At 45.2% G+C, this 20,774-nt stretch overlaps 2 protein-coding genes across 7 annotated transcripts in view; one reads left to right on the top strand and one right to left on the bottom strand.

Moving 5' to 3' along the window:
- Positions 1-281: 281 nt before the first annotated feature.
- LOC106578112 (insulinoma-associated protein 1a) lies at positions 282-3,117 on the top strand. Its single transcript, XM_014156748.3, has one exon. It carries the CDS (start codon positions 629-631, stop codon positions 2,048-2,050), a length of 1,422 nt encoding a protein of 473 aa, XP_014012223.1. The 5' UTR covers positions 282-628; the 3' UTR covers positions 2,051-3,117.
- A 1,756-nt stretch (positions 3,118-4,873) lies between these two features.
- The window catches only part of LOC106577869 (ral GTPase-activating protein subunit alpha-2), a 215,601-nt gene continuing 199,700 nt past the window's right edge, over positions 4,874-20,774 (bottom strand). For 4 of the 6 annotated variants that reach the window (XM_014156319.3, XM_014156639.3, XM_014156565.3 and 1 more), the window contains 2 exons: positions 16,770-16,894; positions 4,874-7,662 (listed from right to left, as the gene is read on the bottom strand). In XM_014156319.3, the coding sequence (XP_014011794.2) occupies positions 7,508-7,662; positions 16,770-16,894 (280 nt within the window). In that variant the 3' untranslated portion in view covers positions 4,874-7,507. Of the gene's footprint in view, positions 7,663-11,562; positions 11,604-14,624; positions 16,895-20,774 lie in introns of all 6 variants that reach the window. The other 2 variants (XM_014156501.3, XR_006769182.2) reach the window with 2 other exon arrangements.

Here is a 20,774-nt window from a genome sequence, read left to right as displayed (position 1 = left end):
CATGTTTTAGCCTTTTATTCTATAAATGCAAATAACACCTTGCAACTTATTTCTTGCCTTCTCAACCAGACCCCCCACCCCTCTTCAGTCCCCATCCTAATTGTAAACTCTGATGATTGTGTTAGTGACGGACATTTCCTTTTGGCAGCTCAGTGGCCCCCAAAGGAGAACCACAAAGCCGTGGCACGTGTGCATTTGTATAGAGAACCATCAGACCTTAAAAAGAGGAGGGCCCGGCGTGTGCCTCTCTTGGGGAGGGACCGAGCGCCCACATTAACGTAATAAACCGCAACTACATCTGCTAAACTATCTGCACATCCTCCAACGAAATCCACCAAACCCAAGCTTTGAACCCTCCCACTCCCACATCCAAATCCACTGGGATTTTCGTTTCGTCTGATTGGTTGAGGATGCGGCAACAAGGGGCGAGAACAATAGCATTATTCCGGCATAAAAAGAGTGCAGCTATGCCTTAGAGACGAAAACATTTCAGCAACACAGAGATCAATAGCTTAGCGAAAATATAAATTAGCAACCGAGGCTCCCGGTGTGACTGTAATTTCACAAACCTGGATATCATCCGAGACTTCGCCCACCTCTCCAAAGTGCTTTTCTGTCATTCGCAAAGATGCCCAAAGGATTCCTGGTAAAAAGAAACAAGAAATCAGCGCATGTTTCCTACAGGACTCGTACCGATGAGTATGAGCAGGAGCATCACACCCCAGACTTTCAGAGTCAGGTGGACTCATCTCCGCCTGTCTCTGTTGCGTTCTGTCTGGACCGTGCAGCCCCATCGCCGGACATCGCAGCAGACGCCCCGATCACCAGGCTGGATGCTGAAGCGGTTCAGTTTGGCAACCCCGAGGCGATGTACCAAGCCCTCTACAGCCCCACCCGGCCCATCAGCAAGGACCATGAGAGAATATATTACGGGAGAAGTTTTAATCTAGGCTCGCCAATTTCTGCCGAGTCATTCCCGACATCTGCCTCCATCAGCAGCTTTGATCATCTCCTGTTCGCCCCGGTGGATTTGAAAATAGGCACCAGCAATAGCAACCGCAGCGGCATCACCAGCAGCATCCCGGCTACAGTCATCAGGGGCGGTACCAAGAGGCCCGCATCCGACACTGCGCGCAAGAGCAAACCTGCATCCAAGAAACCCAAAGCCATCAGAAAACTGCATTTTGAAGACGAAATGACAACGTCTCCGGTACTTGGCCTTAAAATCAAAGAGGCTCCTGTCGACTTTAAACCCAGAACGCAGACATCGGCAGGCGGGAAGCCTTTAGGAGAGTTTGTCTGCCAATTGTGTAAGGAAGCTTACGCGGACACATTTTCTTTAGCCCAGCACAAGTGCTCTAGGATAGTGAGAGTTGAGTACAGGTGTCCTGAGTGTGATAAGATGTTCAGCTGCCCGGCTAACCTCGCCTCTCACCGGCGCTGGCACAAACCGAGAGCGCAGAGCGCAGAAGGGATACCATCTACCCAGAGAATCAAATCTGAAATGGCCAAAATGCACCCCGCTGTCAAGTCCATCCCGGAGGAAGCCAAAGACTCAAGAGCCGAGCTACTGAGTGACAGAGACACCCCAAGCCCAGGTGTGTCTGAATCGGGCTCGGAAGATGGTTTATACGACTGCCAATATTGTGGGAAAAGATTTAAGCGTCAAGCATACCTAAGAAAACACATTCTGGGACACCAAGCCTTGCAGAATAAAATGTTCGAGGACCACGCGTTTCAAAACAGCGACAGAGTGGAAGAGCAGGTGCCAGTGTCCACCTCATTCTCAGAGGAAAACCCAAACCAAAGTCCCCTGAATCTGAGCCCCGTGGACTGCCTTCTCTGCCCCGTTTGCGGGGAGAATTTCCCCAACAGGGCCAGCCAGGAGAGACACCTGCGTCTCATGCACTGCTCCCAGGTGTATCCCTGCAAGTATTGCCCTGCCACTTTCTACAGCTCACCCGGACTCACGAGGCACATCAACAAATGCCATCCGTCGGAAAATAGGCAGGTGATCCTGCTTCAAATGCCCGTGCGCCCGGCTTGCTGAACACAAGAAAACGCGTGCCTTGGACCGGAGCGTTGAAAAAAGTTATTTGCCTAGACTACTGAAAGACAGGGCAACTTAATGTTTAGATTTGTGTGTTCGATGAGAGGTATTCTATCAATGCCAATCAGCTGGTTGTTGAATGCTTATCCATTCCTTGAATAAAAAAATAGGCATATATTTTGAGATTTTTCTCAAATTAGTTTATCGAAAAAAAAACAAAGCGTTAGTTTGACTGTTAAATGTATTTTTCTAGGACAGCTGCAGACGTGCTCAAGTAATAGCTTCTAGACCTAAGAACTGTTTCATTTGATATGGGTATTTTCTCTCATAAAAGCCTTTTAATTCACCCACTGTGAATTTCTGTATATCATTAAACTTTATGTTAACTTATGAATTACAGGACAGACTTATCAACTTTGTCTTAAAAACCTAAAACTATCGAAACCTTTCCCTTTAGTAGAACCACAAATGCCTTTAGAATATAAGCACATCAAAACTCTGCTATATAACTGCCTTAAAAACTCTACATAATAATGAATGTTTTCATTTAGAATGCGGCACATATTTTATTATTCATTGTTGCAATATTGTTTAATCATAATAATTGTATTTATGTATTTATTTATTTATTCTATTTGCAATTATCTTATGTAATGTATTGTTGTGTTGTGTGATTATTCTGTGTCATTCTGGCAGTTCACATGTTGTAGCCAAATGTTATGTCAAAATGATGAGTTGTGATAATTGTCGTGGACCGGTCTAAATCTTCAATCTCCACAGCTCTTGTAAAACGTAAAGCTCTTACCTTAGATGCAATCTTTTTCTATGAACAGGTTATTTTCTTAAATGTTGGCTTTTATAGCGCTTTGATTGTATGTGTACACTGTTGTCTCCATTTATCCATCGAAATAAAAACGATATTTTCAAAATGAAACCATTTATTTAGCTCTAGTTTGACATTGACATTAACTGTCTGAAAAATACCAAGCCTACATCACCCATGTTTGCCAGCCCTGACTTCCAGTGATATACCTACAACAAGAAAATAAAGTGCCAGGCTATACGGAAGTATCAATTAAACTTGTCTGAAATCATTTTCTGATCTTTACAAAACAAAACAATGACATTTTGAAACATGTCAATTAAATATAATGGACATCCATCTGGGTAAAAACTCAAAAGACAATGTTAATCTGAATAATTCTGGATAGACTTTTAGTGTAAATGGTAGGCTGTTGGGTGCATATGGGGGAAAAGTTGTCTTGAAAATCCTTCCTATTCTTTCCATTTCCCCACTTGACTTACACAGCAAAATATCACACATTATTTCCCTCAGCTTCACAACATTCATTCACTAGCCTATTTAATCAAATCTTCAGGTGAAAACTCAAAATCAAACTTAGGTGTGGCCTACACAAGTGGCTAATTAGTAAAGGGTGAGTAATAGCATAATTACCATGGATACTCAAGCCAGGATGCAGGCCTATTCCCTGTGGATGCATCATTTCTACAATGAGTGTCTGGATGAGGGACTAAAACGGGTACACACTGACATCAATACAGAGACATTCCAAGTTGGTCTGCTCTGAACATTCTGATCTAATTCCTCATCTACCCTTTTGAGGTTTCGTTGAACTATAGACAACAATCCTGATGCCTGCAATGTCTTCTAGGAAACTGAAAATATGCCTTATTTATTGTCGATTTATCATTGCTATGATTTGCTATGATGATTCATGCCACACACGATCATAAAGTAGTGTCTCAGAAGACCTGGTTAGGTTTCCATGAAGAGACAGAGAGCACTTAGCTTCCAGTCATACAGTATATTGCCATAATGCCTGGTCAGAACATGGCAGCAGGACAGAGGTGATGGCCACCCAACTCCCCCTTAAATCAGAAGGACAGTTGTCTTCTCTAAAGGAGATTCAAGAGTTCGATTTTCTCTTTTAAATGGCTGTCTGACAGTGGTCTAAGCCTCTGAACAGCCAGGTTCACATTCACTCCCCATGACAAGAGAGAAAGAACTTCCAGAAGCATTTGTGTGGCTTCAGCCAGCCCACGAGGGGATAATGATCATTGTTGGGTCCTGACTGTGGATGCTGTCATGTAGTTCACTGATGAGGACAGGCTTCTAGGGAGCAGTCAGTCTACTCTACTTGACTATGGTGTAAAACACACTTCCTGCTAATGAGAAGAAACAGACAGGATATATGTGGAAGTTTTGACATGTGACAATGTGAAAATAGACTCTTCTCACATAACACATAACCATATCATAATTCTTCTGCTTTCAAAACTTGCGAATATTCAATCACATAAAGTAGACAAATGCAGTAGTTTTATGTGACCCAAAGGAACAGGTTCAGGCTAGATAGGCAGGTGCACGCACACACGCGGCTCCAATTATCGTCAAGTGGTCGTCTTAAGTCTTTAGTCATCCTACCAGCCAGGGCAGAAGTAATGTAGGTGCTGTAGACTTTACACTTGTACCTTCCGGTGAGTTCCCATTATCCCAACCTCCTCCCCTCCCAGAGCAGCAGGGGGACAGATGGGAGGGGGTCAGGTTACCCCTGCTGCTGCTGGGCCAGGGTAAAAAAACAACAGCACTATTATGTCACCCCCCCCACCCCATCAAAACCCCGAAAAACAGAAGTGAGAACTCTGCTTAGGTGTCTTTCTAGGCCTGCTATATTAGGCTAGCATTACTATAACATGGTTAGGTAAGTGCCCATCTCTGTAACGACAGTTTAAAGGAAATCTACTTCTGCTCCACTGCTATTCAAATCAATAGACCCAAACAAACCACACAGAGAACATGGAGAACTTCAAATTGATTTAATGAAACATTTCTAATAAAGATAGCATGACTTCTGCCATTAAAAACAGTTTGATATGTTAACAAGTAATGATGAAATCGTACTCTTCCTCTTATACAAACATTATATTACAGGCATTAATATATGTATATTCATAAGGACTGGAGCCCTCAATTTGACACAATGTACAGGATTCCTAAACCAAAATCTAGAATTGACACTAAATCTGTTGCTTTACATGAGTTGAACCAGTCTGAGTAAGACACAATCCTTACCCTGGTCCAAACAACACCGTAGGCCCATATTCTCCCATATATAACAGGGATCCCATCCACAATATCAAATCTACAATCTAAACTACATAAGAAGATCAGTAAAAAGATCTGGGTAGTTCTTTACATTGGGAAAGTGAGAGCATTGATGTGACTCAGGTCAGTATTTGCACAAAACGGACTTCATTCTCTCTGAACAAACTCGACATTCGTGCCTCCTATATTATTAATCAGTGCTTGGGAAAGAAAGACACAAAAAAACTAGAGAACAAAATGAAAGAAAAAGGAGATGTACAGGTAAGGTAAAGTAGTGCAACAGACAGGGACAGTGTTGCAGCTCGGGTAGAGCCTTCCATCATGTGTATGTAACACCTGGCTTCCATGGCAACCTAAAGTGGCAGGTTTGGGTGGGAGGAGGAGGGGGCATGGGTAGCACAGAGCCAACCTGCCTGTTGCTAGGAGGGTCGCCAGAGCTCAGCGCTGGTATGCCTTCTAACTCCCCAGCCCCCACCGGCCTCATGAGGTTACTCATGGTGCATCATGGGAAAGAGGAGGTGGCATTTGTTTCCAATTCCGAGAGAAAAGAGAACCTCCTCAAATAGACTAAACAAAGTGGGCCAAACCCAGTCAATCTGTTCATATAAAACGCTTGTGAGGACTAGGACAAGAAATTGACCTTTACAGTCAAATGGTGGGGGACGACGACGACACTTTCCCTCTAGTTAACAGAGATGTGAGACAGGAAGGCAAAGCTAGCTGTCCACGGTTTGCTTCTTAGAATGAAGAAAAACAAAATAAATCAAATGATGTCTAACAGTGGTGGGGTCTAGGAATGGATATTGGTGGACAGACATTACACAGGCACTGCTCCTTCAGAAACATACACAAGTGCATGGAGTTAAGATTCACCTGAGGCTCCGGCGACTTCTTCCTCTAAACAGCACATGTATACATTATACAACACAACAGCAAAATAAGTCTTCAAATATGACTTTGCATGCTCTCACACACTGAAACAAACACATAAAATAAAATGTTACGCAATTCACATCCATGAATAAAGAGAAAAAAAACTTTTCTTTGCTAGTTTGTCAATGACAGTGAGTGCAAAAGATCATCTGTAGGGACATTGGAATGTCATATGTATAGCTTTACAAGACAACAAGAAAATTATAGCAGAGGAAGAGACAGATGGAACTTATTGGATTACAGGTTATGAACCCAGGTTAAACAATCCTACACAGGTTAACATCACTAACCAATTACAAATGCAGTTTTTTCTCATTTCCAGCAGAGTTGCATAAATCAAAGCACGACAAAATCCATCGCAATCCATTTAAAAAGGACAGAAAGATAGAAAAACAAAAACAAGCTTCGATTCACCTCGGGTTGGAAAGACATCATTGATTGTCCACTCCAGGTTCATAACTATTAAAAACAGACTCCTACTGCACACACTCACAGCACTCCATAACCAGGAAGTGTGTGGTACGGTGCAGCATTATGCTAGAGCAGCACCTCCTATGACGCAGTCCTTCCTCCTCTCCACAACAAGAGGATGAGTATGACCCAGGCAGACAGACAGGCTTCCATGGCTCAAGACCCAGGATAAAACAACAAACCAAACAACACAACACCACCCTTAAAAATAATCCTATCCTGTCAACAGCATTGCAAGACTATCATCAGTGTTTCACACAGCAGGATCACAGGGGGGGGGGGGTCAATGAGAAAACCAAAAAGGCAGACATATCAAAATGCATGTGGACGATAAGAAATGTTTTATTACAGTATATATTAACTATATATGCACGGCTGCTTCTCTTCACAAGAATACAATCTAAAACAGTCTCCCATTTCTCTAGAAGTTCAGCCTCTTAGAGTTTTCCTCTACAGCACTGTCAACTACCCGCTCAACAGCTGTGGCATGAAAAAACAATATGGAAATGTTCATGATAGGTGGACTTCAAGTCTCCTAACATGATCTTTCACTCCAGTCCCTGGCTATACATACCTCGTTTTATCACTGTACTGAGTAGTGCCATTTATCAGTAATAAATTAGAAAAGAACCATTGATTCTTCAAAAACAAAGTGCAGCCACATTGGAAAAAACGTCAATAGCTTCATCTCAAATATGCAGTTCGACAGCAAAACAATTGGAAATGTATCAAAGAATCAATAATTGCCACAAATTAAAATGTGCAATATGCTCCAGTTAAATGTTTAAAACGACACACACAAAACAAAACAAACAAACAAAGCACACCCCCAAACTGCAGTCATAAGGGGTCAGTATGATGGTTTAAAACAGGACCGGTAGTGAAGGCCAAACGGGAGGTTTTGGGGGTGGGTCGGGCGAGAGAGCTCAGTTGGAGGATTTGCTTATGGCGCTGGCTGATCGGCGGAGTTTTCCGGAAACTCTGTTCTTTGTGGCACGGGGCATCGTGGGAGAGACCTGGTCCACATGGTCCGTTCCTACGGAAACACTGAGCTCAGCACTCGTGCTGCCACTGAGGGAGCCTGGAGAGAGAGAGGATGAAAGCGAGGCAGGGATAAAGAGGGGATAGAGGGGGAGAGATAGAAAGAAGTAGTGAGACGTGGCAGGCTTACATGGGGCTGTTAAGACGTGGCATACTCCAACATGCTCTGACTGCCATGCACGTGAACGCACCCCCGGCACCCCAAACCGCTTACTCGCTCTAGGGTCGAATTTAAAATACCAAAAACAGAACAGGTGTACAAATTGATCCACTTGACCCTTGAGTTCATCACTGTTTTAAAAGTGACACGTGTGGGACTAGATCAAGCAGCATACACATACAGATTTAATGTGAACATGTCTTCATCACATGCCTTGGCTGACTAGAGGCTGCTAAGTGAGAGATGCTGAATATGTATTTGGGAGGGCACATGCTTGCATGAGCGGGACAAAGAGAACATCTATTTTAAGCCATGTGGTTCTAAGAATAAAATTATCTTTGTTGTTCAGCATAAAGAAGATAGATTTTTCAACACTTGAAATGTATTGTAACAGAAAAAAACTGAATATCATGTTAACCTGGACAGGCATGTCATGAACATGTGGAGCGTGTCCTTTGTTAAACATTGTGGATCCCAAAGAAACAATCAATGATAAGAGAGGGGGAAAAGCCAGAAAGAGCAAATATATTTTGTTCACACCCCCTCCTCTCTCCTCCCCAACCCCCATCTTTGCGATGCATCGAGTTTAAACAACTTTCCTACTATGTTAAGATGGCACCTGGTTGCTTATTTTCAAGATGGCACCTGGTTGCTTATTTTCAAGATGGCACCTGGTTGCTTATTTTCTTTCTCTGAAGCATCTCAAGTTCCTTTAGCTAAAAGGGACAGCAGATGGCTGCAGTAACAGACACCCAGCCCAGTGGACACAAGCATCGCTGACTTCCACTCATTCAGAGGGGGAGGGGTAGGGTTAAGGCTGTGTGTGTGTGTGTGTGTGTGTTTGTTTATCTTCATTATGCATATGAATAGAACAGAGGAGGGCTGTGAGTAAACGTGTGGGCAGGCCTAACCCAAGTCCAATCCTACAAGCACAGTCTAACTCCAGAATTCCACTACCTTGCACTTCGACTATTCCACCACTAGAACAAACAACTTCCCCACTGGCCCTGTCAAGCCCCACCCTCTTGAATAGTAGTGGCGTGATGGAGAGGGGCAGGGCAGGGTAGCTGGGGAGTGGGCATCTGGGCCACAGATAACCCTCTCAGATAAATGCCCACACAGACCTTATATTTACTAGCCCCCCCAGTATGCTGCCTAGCACCCACCCATGCAACAGACACGTCTATCGACAGAGGGCTCGGTACAATACCCACTAAACAATGACAATACACATGTTTTAAATTGCAACACTTTGGGATGCATATATCATATGTGGAAATTACACCAATTTAAGTTGAATATTAAAATTAAACATTCACAATTAGTTACTAGGGTGAAACAAAATCTCCCAAAAATTGAGTTGGCGGTGACTGGCTGGTAAATCATAACGCAAGTTCATTCCACTCTGAGCTCCCCCTAAACAGCTTGACTGACAGAGGCCATGGTGTGGCAGAGACCTGCACACCCTGCCTCTCATTTGAGATCCTTTCATACTCAGAGTGTGAGGTGAGAGAACGAGAAAGAGAGAAGCGCGAGAGAGGGGAGAAAGAGAGAGAGAAGGGAGAGGCGACAGAGGGGAGGGGAGACGGAGGGGATAGAGAGAGAGACGGTGAAAAAAAACAAAAGGGAGTAAATGGGCCTCATCCCCATTGGTCCCCTGCAGCAATTCAAACAAAGCTTCAATGACAAAGCTGTTTTCTTCCAGTACGGCAGGTGTTAATGTCACACTCTGCCCCCAGGCCAACAGCCACACTCGGACAGGAGTGAAGAGGAGAAAAAAGGACAAAGATAAAGGAAGATACCGCTGGGGAGATAAAGACAAAGGCGCGTGGCGTGACATGCAGAAGCACAAGCAGAAAGAAGTGTGTCCATATTGCTCATGCTGCTACTTAGTCGGGTGCTAATTGTCCGAACCGTGCAGCATCACTCGCAATTACCAGGCTGGCTAAACAGAGAATACAACCCTTGTACAGCATTATACCACCAGCCCATACAGCGTTATATCACCACCCTGTACAGCGTTACACCACCACCCCATACAGCGTTATACCACCACCCCATACAGCGTTATACCACCAGCCCATACAGCGTTATACCACCACTTCATAAAGCGTTATACCACCACCCCATACAGCGTTATACCACCACCCCATACAGCGTTATACCACCACCCCGTACAGCGTTATACCACCAGCCCGTACAGCGTTATACCACCAGCCCGTACAGCGTTATATCACCAGCCCGTACAGCGTTATATCACCACCCCGTACAGCGTTATACCACCACCCCGTACAGCGTTATATCACCAGCCCGTACAGCGTTATATCACCACCCCGTACAGCGTTATATCACCACCCCGTACAGCGTTATATCACCACCCCGTACAGCGTTATACCACCAGCCCGTACAGCGTTATATCACCAGCCCGTACAGCGTTATATCACCACCCCGTACAGCGTTATACCACCAGCTCGTACAGCGTTATACCACCAGCCCGTACAGCGTTATACCACCACCCCGTACAGCGTTATATCACCACCCCGTACAGCGTTATATCACCACCCCGTACAGCGTTATACCACCACCCCGTACAGCGTTATACCACCACCCCGTACAGCGTTATACCACCACCCCATACAGCGTTATACCACCAGCCCGTACAGCGTTATATCACCAGCCCGTACAGCGTTATACCACCACCCCGTACAGCGTTATACCACCACCCCGTACAGCGTTATACCACCAGCCCGTACAGCGTTATACCACCAGCCCGTACAGCGTTATACCACCACCCCGTACAGCGTTATACCACCACCCCGTACAGCGTTATACCACCACCCCGTACAGCGTTATACCACCACCCCGTACAGCGTTATACCACCAGCCCATACAGCGTTATACCACCACCCCATACAGCGTTATATCACCACCCCATACAGCGTTATACCACCAGCCCATACAGCGTTATATCACCAGCCCGTACAGCGTTATATCACCAGCCCGTACAGCGTTATATCACCAGCCCGTACAGCGTTATATCACCAGCCCGTACAGCGTTATATCACCAGCCCGTACAGCGTTATATCACCAGCCCGTACAGCGTTATATCACCACCCCGTACAGCGTTATACCACCACCCCGTACAGCGTTATATCACCACCCCATACAGCGTTATATCACCAGCCCATACAGCGTTATATCACCACCCCATACAGCGTTATACCACCACCCCATACAGCGTTATATCACCAGCCCATACAGCGTTATATCACCAGCCCATACAGCGTTATACCACCACCCCGTACAGCGTTATACCACCACCCCGTACAGCATTATACCACCAGCCCATACAGCGTTATATCACCAGCCCATACAGCGTTATATCACCAGCCCGTACAGCGTTATATCACCAGCCCATACAGCGTTATACCACCACCCCATACAGCGTTATACCACCACCCCGTACAGCGTTATATCACCACCCCATACAGCGTTATATCACCAGCCCATACAGCGTTATATCACCACCCCATACAGCGTTATACCACCACCCCATACAGCGTTATATCACCAGCCCATACAGCGTTATATCACCAGCCCATACAGCGTTATATCACCACCCCATACAGCGTTATATCGACCGTCCTTCATAAAGCGGTAGGTAGGTGGGTAAATAAAGCATGTTAGTACCAAATAAAGGAGAAACCAGAGAGGATGAGTCAACGGGAGAGCGAGGCCTTGTGGTGACACACGAGCTTCTGGTCGGTGCTCGGGGCTTACCTTCTTCAATTACCGCAATGACACCTTTAACATTGTTTCATCTAAAAGAAAAACAGACAGTAGAGCGTCACATTAAGACAAAGTCACACAACACAGCCTTGCTGTAGACAGTCAGTCAGGGAGGGTACTAGGGAAGGGAGATGAGGGCGACATTCAGAAAGCCTGTGTGGTGGTATGTTGTTGTTTATTATCACTGTGAGGATCAAAGTCATACAAGACATAAAGCATTTAATATGTTAAGAGACAGGGACAATTTTCAGAAAGCTAGAGGGCCTCTTGAAAGTTGGTTTGAGTTTGTTCCATGCCCTTAAAAATCTGTCCAGCCAATAATCAAATGGGTAAATGATTTCTGTAACTTGACATCACATAGGTTGGTATGACTGCTTATTATAAAATGTGTATATGTTGGACAGATCATAGAGCAGGAACTGACTGGATTATCAGAAACGCTTCTCAACCAGTTCAACATCATGAGATAACGAGACCAGTAAAATGTAACAAAACATTATAGACAAAATTGTGTGCAACACCAATACAGGCACAGGTTTCTCCAGAGTAGACATCGACAGTCTGCTCCACAGTAGAGTAGACGTCGACAGTCTGCTCCACAGTAGAGTAGACGTCGACAGTCTGCTCCACAGTAGAGTAGACGTCGACAGTCTGCTCCACAGTAGAGTAGACGTCGACAGTCTGCTCCACAGTAGAGTAGACGTCGACAGTCTGCTCCACAGTAGAGTAGACGTCAACAGTCTGCTCCACAGTAGAGTAGACGTCAACAGTCTGCTCCACGGTAGAGTAAACGTCAACAGTCTGCTCCACAGTAGAGTAGACGTCAACAGTCTGCTCCACAGTAGAGTAGACGTCGACAGTCTGCTCCACAGTAGAGTAGACGTCGACAGTCTGCTCCACAGTAGAGTAGACGTCAACAGTCTGCTCCACAGTAGAGTAGACGTCAACAGTCTGCTCCACAGTAGAGTAGACGTCAACAGTCTGCTCCACAGTAGAGTAGACGTCAACAGTCTGCTCCACGGTAGAGTAGACGTCAACAGTCTGCTCCACAGTAGAGTAGACGTCAACAGTCTGCTCCACGGTAGAGTAGACGTCAACAGTCTGCTCCACGGTAGAGTAGACGTCAACAGTCTGCTCCACGGTAGAGTAGACGTCAACAGTCTGCTCCACAGTAGAGTAGACGTCAACAGTCTGCTCCACGGTAGAGTAGACGTCAACAGTCTGCTCCACAGTAGAGTAGACGTCAACAGTCTGCTCCACAGTAGAGTAGACATCAACAGTCTGCTCCACGGTAGAGTAAACGTCAACAGTCTGCTCCACGGTAGAGTAGACGTCAACAGTCTGCTCCACGGTAGAGTAGACGTCAACAGTCTGCTCCACAGTAGAGTAGACGTCAACAGTCTGCTCCACGGTAGAGTAGACGTCAACAGTCTGCTCCACAGTAGAGTAGACGTCAACAGTCATTTAAACCAGTGTGCCTGGCAGCTCCTTGACTAGTTGACACATAGTAAAAGTTAGAGGGTCTTCTGTTGCCATCAGATGAAGCTGTAGCGGTATGCTGAGCAGGTGAAGAGCTGTTGTCTCAGAGTGGTTTAGGGTGAGAGAAGGAGGCCTGTCTGGGGGGGTTGCTGAGAGCTCTTCAGTCCCACGGACTGTCTGGATACATTGAAAGATTTGAAGAGCGAGAATCATTGTTGACTTGGCTCTTATAGCTACGTTCATTTAACCCAGGGATGGACATCTTTGATGGGGGTGGGGGCCACAAAAAAACTGAACTCATGGAGGGGCCGCAGTTGCTCGTGGGTCTGCGTACCAACGCGCGCAGTGGTGTAAAGTACTTAAGTAAAAATAATTGAATGTACTACTTAAGTAGTGTTTTTAAGCATCTGTACATTACAATTTATATTTTTGACAACTTTTACATTTACTCCAGTACATTCCTAAAGAAAATGATGGACTTTTTACTCCATACATGTCCCTGACACCCAAAAGTACTCATCACATTTTGAATGCTTAGCAGGACAAGAAAATGGTCCCATTCACACACTTATCAAGATGGTCACATTCATGCACTTATCAAGGTCATCCCTACTTCCTCTGATATGGTGGACTTACTAAACACAAATGCTTTGTTTGTAAATTATGTCTGAGTGTTGGAGTGTGCCTACGGCTATCCGTAAATTAAGAAAACAAGAAAATCTTTGTCTGGTTGGCTTAATATAAGGAATTTGATATGATTTAAGCAGCCCCCCTCTTGACAGTGGAAAGAACATTTCTACATTTTAGAGTTAAATTGTGCAATTCTACACATTTTCCCATGGTGCGTAGACAAAATGTTGCAAAATTAGAACTCATTTCATGCAATTCTACTCGTTATGCCATGGGGCGGACAGGACAATTTGCTATTTTACAGCTAATTACCTGCAATTCTACACATTTTTCCATAGGGTGAAGAGAAATGTTTGCAGGTTTTAATATGATATCTGAGTGAGACTGACTAACAAAATTGAAATGGGGGCCCTAGGCCGGGAATTCGACCATGATTCCTAAGTTTACTAAGCCGCTATAATAACTTACCAATCTAAACATTTTTTACTGACATGGGCTAATTGAGTGACTGACAAACTGCTGATGCACAACCACATTTCCAAATTGCACCTTGTGTATTCTGCTATTCTTACTCTCTACAGTAATTTGAGACCCCGACTGAGTCCAACCCCCCGGCCCAAAAAAAGAAACTTCAACATGTCAATATGTCAGTGTGAACAAACACTCAAACCACATAAACAACTCAGACAGTAGACACACAGAGCAAACGCTCCAGTCACACAGCAGAGCCACAGTGGTGAGGATGGGGATAATCTACTGTAGGTTAGAGATGACTCATGCAGGAGGAAGTGGGATATTAGAAGTGTCCGGGGTCGGGGTGCAGGTTAGTATGATTGATGGTTACTGAGATGGTGTAGCTGTGGGATCAAAGGTGAAGGTCAGGTTAAGGTGGAGGGTGGGCAATGGGCATCATGCCTAGTAGAGGAAACAGGCAGAAGTCTTACAGTCCAGCTTGGCCCAAGGGTACTCCATGTCCCAAACCATCCCCGGCCAACGCCGGCACGCTGCACGTCATGGATGACATGTTAGTGGAGCAATGAACCTAAGCAGGGGTATTGACAAGCACACACACACACTCACACTGCAGCAGCATATGGAACATGAGACACAGGCATGACAAAGACACATGAGAGGGCAACAGCCAATCACTGTATTACTAGACACCAGCACATCTGAGAAGGGTGACAATGAGAGCAGCTTTTTAAGTCTGAGGTCACAGACACAACAAAGGGACAAAACTAAGCAGCCTTCTGTGATTATATATCAATGGCCATGTGTTGATGCATAGAACCATACACAGGACATAAACAGACTATATATTAGAGGATGTACATGAACATAAATGTATTGTACACTATCCACACGGCCGCTGTAAATACAGGAAAACATGTTGACAAAAAAGACATTTCAAAAAATAAGAAGAACCACTTCTCAGAAAAATGCCTGGAAGAAGCTGTGAGCACCTGTATCTGTGTGTACTAGGATTTAACCTCCCCCTTGTTTAGAAGATTGCCAGGTGAAGTCTGCATGCAGACCTAGAGTGATTCCTGAAATTGCCCTGCATCTCTGTGGTGTGGTGCTGTGGATAGAAACAGTTGATATAGAGGACCAGCTGATTCCAAACCCACGGTGGACAAAATAACACGTCCTCACTCACTCACTCACTCACTCACTCACTCACTCACTCACTCACTCACTCACTCACTCACTCACTCACTCACTCACTCACTCACTCACTCACTCACTCACTCACTCACTCACTCACTCACTCACTTTTACAGACAGACCAACAGAAGCAATTGCCCAAAAATAATGTTTGCCCATCTATTTGTATATTCATCAATTTGTATAGATGTTCCAAATTAATTTCCACAGGATTAAAGAGGCTGGTTAAAGTAAGTCTTGTTGTTATGTCTGCTCTCATCAGACACAGCTGATGCACCACGCTGTGAAACCAATCCTCATTTAACAATAAGAGAAAATAGTCATTTATTGTCTGGCCAGACTAACCTATGATCCCATAATCACAAAGAGGACTCAGTCAGCCCAACCAGCTATCCTTCTCCTACTCCACTACAAAAAAATCCCAATGTTGAAATAACACACCAGCAGAGAACAGATGAATGCCCCACACTGGGTAATTACAAGATTTTCTCTCCCATTTCCTCTCTCTCCCCTTTCTCTCATCCCCTCTCTCCCTGTTCCCCTCTCCCTACAGAATACTCCCTGTTTAGTATTATGGTTGATGAAAGGTCAATATAGGTCTTTTTTTTCTCCACCTCTGCAGTAAAGGGAGTTGACTGTAATTACGTTAATAGAGCAGACTACCTCCTGCCTCTCCCAGTCTGCCTTCTGGGGCTGCTCGCTGAAATCTGGACAACACATACACGCACGTAAAGACACAACATACACGCATGTATACACACACAGAGACATGTTCGTACGCACGTAGCCAAGACACACACAATAACAGATTCAGTTTCCAGTTATGACAATAAAAGAACACAGGTTTCCAATTGCATCAGTGCATGAGAGCATTGCTGCACTGATTGGATGTTAGCGGTGTTGTTGTCGTTATAGACCCATCAGATCTAGGCCAAGCCAGGACAGGAAGAGGAGACATTGTTTAATGAAGTCCCCCTCAGTCTCCCCTCTTCCTGACCTCTGGGGGACAGCAGTGTGAACCCAGTGTTTAGCAGACTGCATATCTCTGGTACAGGGATGGATGCTCTGATAAGAGGACTGATCACATACACCGGGCTTAACCCACATTCAATCATGTCACATCATGTATATTTCTGTCGGGCTAATTAAATGAGAGGGGGAGATAAAAACAGAGGGGGGGGTGAGATGAAACAGAACACGGAGAGACAAGGAGCAGGGCCTGACTAAGTTGTTGAGCCACGGTAAAGTCTTTGATGCTGCTGCTCAGACAGTGTGGAGAGAGCTTGGCCCTGGTACCTTTGATATTCATCAGAGTGTGGGTGTGAGGAGACAAGGACCAGGACACAGAGATGGAGGGGTCTGAAGAGGAGGGCTAACAGGTGTGCTGCTGTGGAGGAAGTGGAGGAGCAGAGTAGGATTCTGACCTGTCCCACTCATTGGGTAGTAGCTGGTTGAAGGGGAGAAGACCTGCGAGGCAAAGTCCTCAAAGGTCATGACCTCCCGGTGGTTCTGTACGATGGCCTCCAGGTAAAGCGCACGCTCCTCATAGCTGGGGCCAGGGTTAAGGAAAACCACAGAGGAAGAGACATAGAAAAAGGCTGACTTACAGCCCAATGAAACTAATAAAAACCCTCAATGGAAAAAGTAAATTGAGACAAAACATCAACACATGAAGAAGCCACATAAGAAAGACCGAGACAAAGGCAGCATCAGTGGACAGAGGAGTAGTAATAACCAGACCACTGTAGCAGGCAGAGGACAATCAGCCTGGCCACACAGCCACAAATGGGAAAGCAGTCACCAAATAAACACACTACAGGCGTGACGCTCCCCTTGCCTCTCCTTGCCAGGGCCCATTCCTGGGTGCTCGAACAGAACCCCTGCTGGAGGCAGACAGACGCTCTCAGACATCCATCCCTACCTCCATTCCTCCTACCCGACAGGGGGAAAATTTGAGACATTTGAAATTCAGAGTGCCAAGCAGGTAGAGCAATCTGGGAGCCTGGTGCTGGATAAATAAAAACAAACCGACCAAAACAAAACTGGACAGGCACTGACCTAAAAACAAAAGTACTGTAATTTGATAGTCAGTCAGGTTAGAACATTGAGAATAACAGAAAGGGATCAAATTTCCTGCCACACTAACTATGCTAGCTGTCTCTTTCTGCCTTCTTGATGACTGCACCTATCAAATTGCCAGTCAAGAATGGACCCAAACAGGCCTTTACTATAGCCCCCACTCTAGCCCCCACTCCAGGAACCCACTGGGCCATTCCCCTCTCATTAAGGGACTGCTGCCTGTGGTGAGGTTGTTGCTAAGGCCCCTCTGGTAGAACAGTGGAGAGAAGATGGGTTGGGACTGGAAGTGGGCTTTACTGGGAATGTGTATGCGCTGTGCTGGACTAAGTTTGGTTGGCTAAAATGGACTGGATGCGCTAAGATGGAATGGACTGGGCACATGCTGGCACAGCAGGGGTTGAGACAGGCATGACGAATAGCTGAAAGGGAGCCGTTTCAAACTGAGGCTGACAGGCACCTGAGCCTAGGGCAGCCTGAGGACAGGCAAGCTGCTCACCACACGGAGGGAGGGAGAGCGGGATGGAGGAAGAGAGGGAGGAAGACAGAAAGAGCGGGAGAGAGAACAGTCTTGCTGAAACCAGGAAGCTTAAACCCATGGAATACAGGCAACACACGAACATGGGTTAAGATCACCTGACCTGTGGGTGAGGATGCCAGTGAGGCTGCACTGTCATCTTCTCCCTGCCTCCAGATGCAGCTAACTCAACCAGGAGTGGGGACATCACATGCTGGGCTGCCATGGCAACCCAGGTCACAGCACAATGTGCAGGTCATATAACGGGTTTTATGAATGTACATTGAACAAAAATATAAACGCAACATGTAAAGTGTTGATCCCATGTTTCATGGGCTGAAATAAAATATCCCAGAAATGTTCCATATGCACAAAAAGCTTATTTCTCTCAAATGCTGTGCACAAATTTGTTTACATCCATGTAAGTGAGCTTTTCTCCATTGCCAAGATAATCCATCCACCTAACAGGTGAGGCATATCAAGAAGCGGACTAAACAGCATGATCATTACACAGGTGCACCTTGTGCTGGGGACAATAAAAGGGCCACTCTAAAATGTGCAATTTTGTAATTGCACATTGTCATGCTGACTGCAGGAATGTCCACCAGAGCTGTTGCCAGAGAATCTTATGATAATTTCTCTACCATAAGCCGCCTCCTTGAATGCACAAGAACACCATGAGGAGATCCTGAGGCCCATTGCGAGTCCTTTTAAAAATATATATTTGACCAACAGATGCATATCTGTATTCCCAGTCATGTGAAATCCATAGATTAGGGCCTAATGAATGTATTTTAATTAACCGATTTCCTCATATGAACTGTAACTAAGTAAAATCAATGAAATTGTTGCATGTTGCGTTTATAGTAGAGATAGAGAGAGATGGGGGAGGACAACGAGAGAGAGAGCAGAGAGAAAAGAGGGGGGAGAACGAGACAGAAGAGAGGCGAGAGAAAAGGAAAGAGAGAGGGGGGAAAGAGAGAACCCTAGTCCACTGGGTCAACAGAGCCATACGGCTGTCCATTATCAGAGATGCAGATGACTGTGGCCTGTTATTGAGATTCCTAAAGCAAATATTGACTCCAGCTGGGGTGGCCGTCCACTCTCCTCTGACACACGCTTCTCCTCCACCTTGGACGCTGACGCTTCCCCTACCCACGCCATCCAACGGAGATGGAGGAAGGGAAAGAGAGATCAGGAGAGAGATGGAGGGAGAACCGATTGACTGCAATCAGCAAATGTGTGGCTTCTGTTGATTTTAAAATTGTAGCAGAGTATTCCCTAGCACAGCTAATATACAATGTGAGTGGTAACGTTGTCCCCATAGAAATGAAATTAGTGATTCTATTTTTATGGTTGTCCCCTCCCTCCGTCGTTGGGTTTGTCTCTAATGACTCTAAGCTAGGTACAGCATGTTCCCCTGCTGCATATACACCAAGGCTGCTCCTGCCTGCCTGGCACCAAGTAATTCAATCAAGGGACATGTCCAGGACAATGATGCAAAAAGCATATCCATGTCGACTTCGCCAAACCTACGGACTTCTCCCTGGGTGGCAAAACTCTCTCTCCCTCCACATATTCGTTTGGGAATTATGCTCTCAGGTCGCTCTAAAGTGCGACCAATTTGGTTGCATATGCAACAAAATATTCTGTGCAACCTGGAGTTTTATTTTGAGTGCACCAGTGCGACTAAAAGAAAATTCAAGAAAAAAATGTACTGAGTAACAATATTTCACCGCAACACACTGCTTGTTTCCAGTTCCCTGGCAACGCACACCAAGTCCAGACCCTTTCACTCAAGCAGGCAGCACACAGTTCATACACGTTGTTTATTCTCTCAGCATGCAGTCAATTCATACGTAAGTCCAGAGTACGGAAATCTAGAGAGGACATATGAATTTTAAAAAAAAGAGTTCCCTCTTTATGTCAAGATCACAATTTATTTATCTCATGATCACTACATAACAAAAGTTGCTTTGTCGAGATCACGAGATAATGAAAAGTATCACGCATCATACATTAATTTATTCAGATACACGATAACCACTTCATCAAGGAGCCCTGTGGCTGCGTTGATCGCAATGCGGGGCCTTTTAAGCCCTGAACGATGCCTGACAGGCAGCAGTGGTCTCCCAGGCTGCGTGCCGCCCCCAAGACCACAGCCAATAGCATGCAGGGAACACACCTAATTTGGCTAGTCTTGGGAGCTAGCTAGTTAGCTAGATATCTAGCTTGTTATCTATGCTGGTTGTTAGCTTCCATAACTGATATATAATTATGAGGGACACTTCATGTCTTGTGGATAATATTACAATTTACAGTGAGTAAGCTCCATTCCTGACAGGCTAATAAGATTCAATTTCAGCCTCAGAGGCTGCTGTCAGGATGCTTCCTTATAGGCTGTTTCATAGGTAAAGCTCATTGCAGGCAGAAGAGCTGTTAGCGCTTTATATGCTGATGCATAGAATCCAAAGTGGGTGAGCTCCATTCCTGGTAGGCTGATCATATTCAATAGTAGCCTCAGAGGCTATGTAAGGCACCTTGCAGACAGCCTACAGGCAGCATCCTGACTTGTCAGCCTCTGAGGTTGCTATGAATGTGATCGAACTCTGAAGCTGGAATTGAATGATCAACCTGTCGGGAATGGAGCTCATCCACTCCGTAAATGTAAACATTATCCATAAAACATGAAGTGTCCCTTACAATTATATACATATTAGCTATGCAAGCTAACAACCAGCGCAGATAACAAGCTAGCTCGCAAACAAGACTACCTAGCTAGCTAGCTAGCTCACTCTCTCGACTCGCTGCATTGTTTCTTGCATGCGATTGGCTG

The sequence above is a fragment of the Salmo salar genome, chromosome 01, assembly GCF_965601325.2.
Source record: "Salmo salar chromosome 01, fSalSal1, whole genome shotgun sequence".
NCBI classification, from domain to species: Eukaryota; Metazoa; Chordata; class Actinopteri; order Salmoniformes; family Salmonidae; genus Salmo; species Salmo salar.
Note: the sequence above shows the minus strand (reverse complement) of the source record. Positions and strands in the feature narration are given on the sequence as shown.

Coding starts and splice junctions, on each gene's coding strand:
- LOC106578112 (XM_014156748.3), top strand. CDS start 629: ATGCCCAAAGGATTCCTGGTAAAAAGAAACAAGAAATCAGCGCATGTT.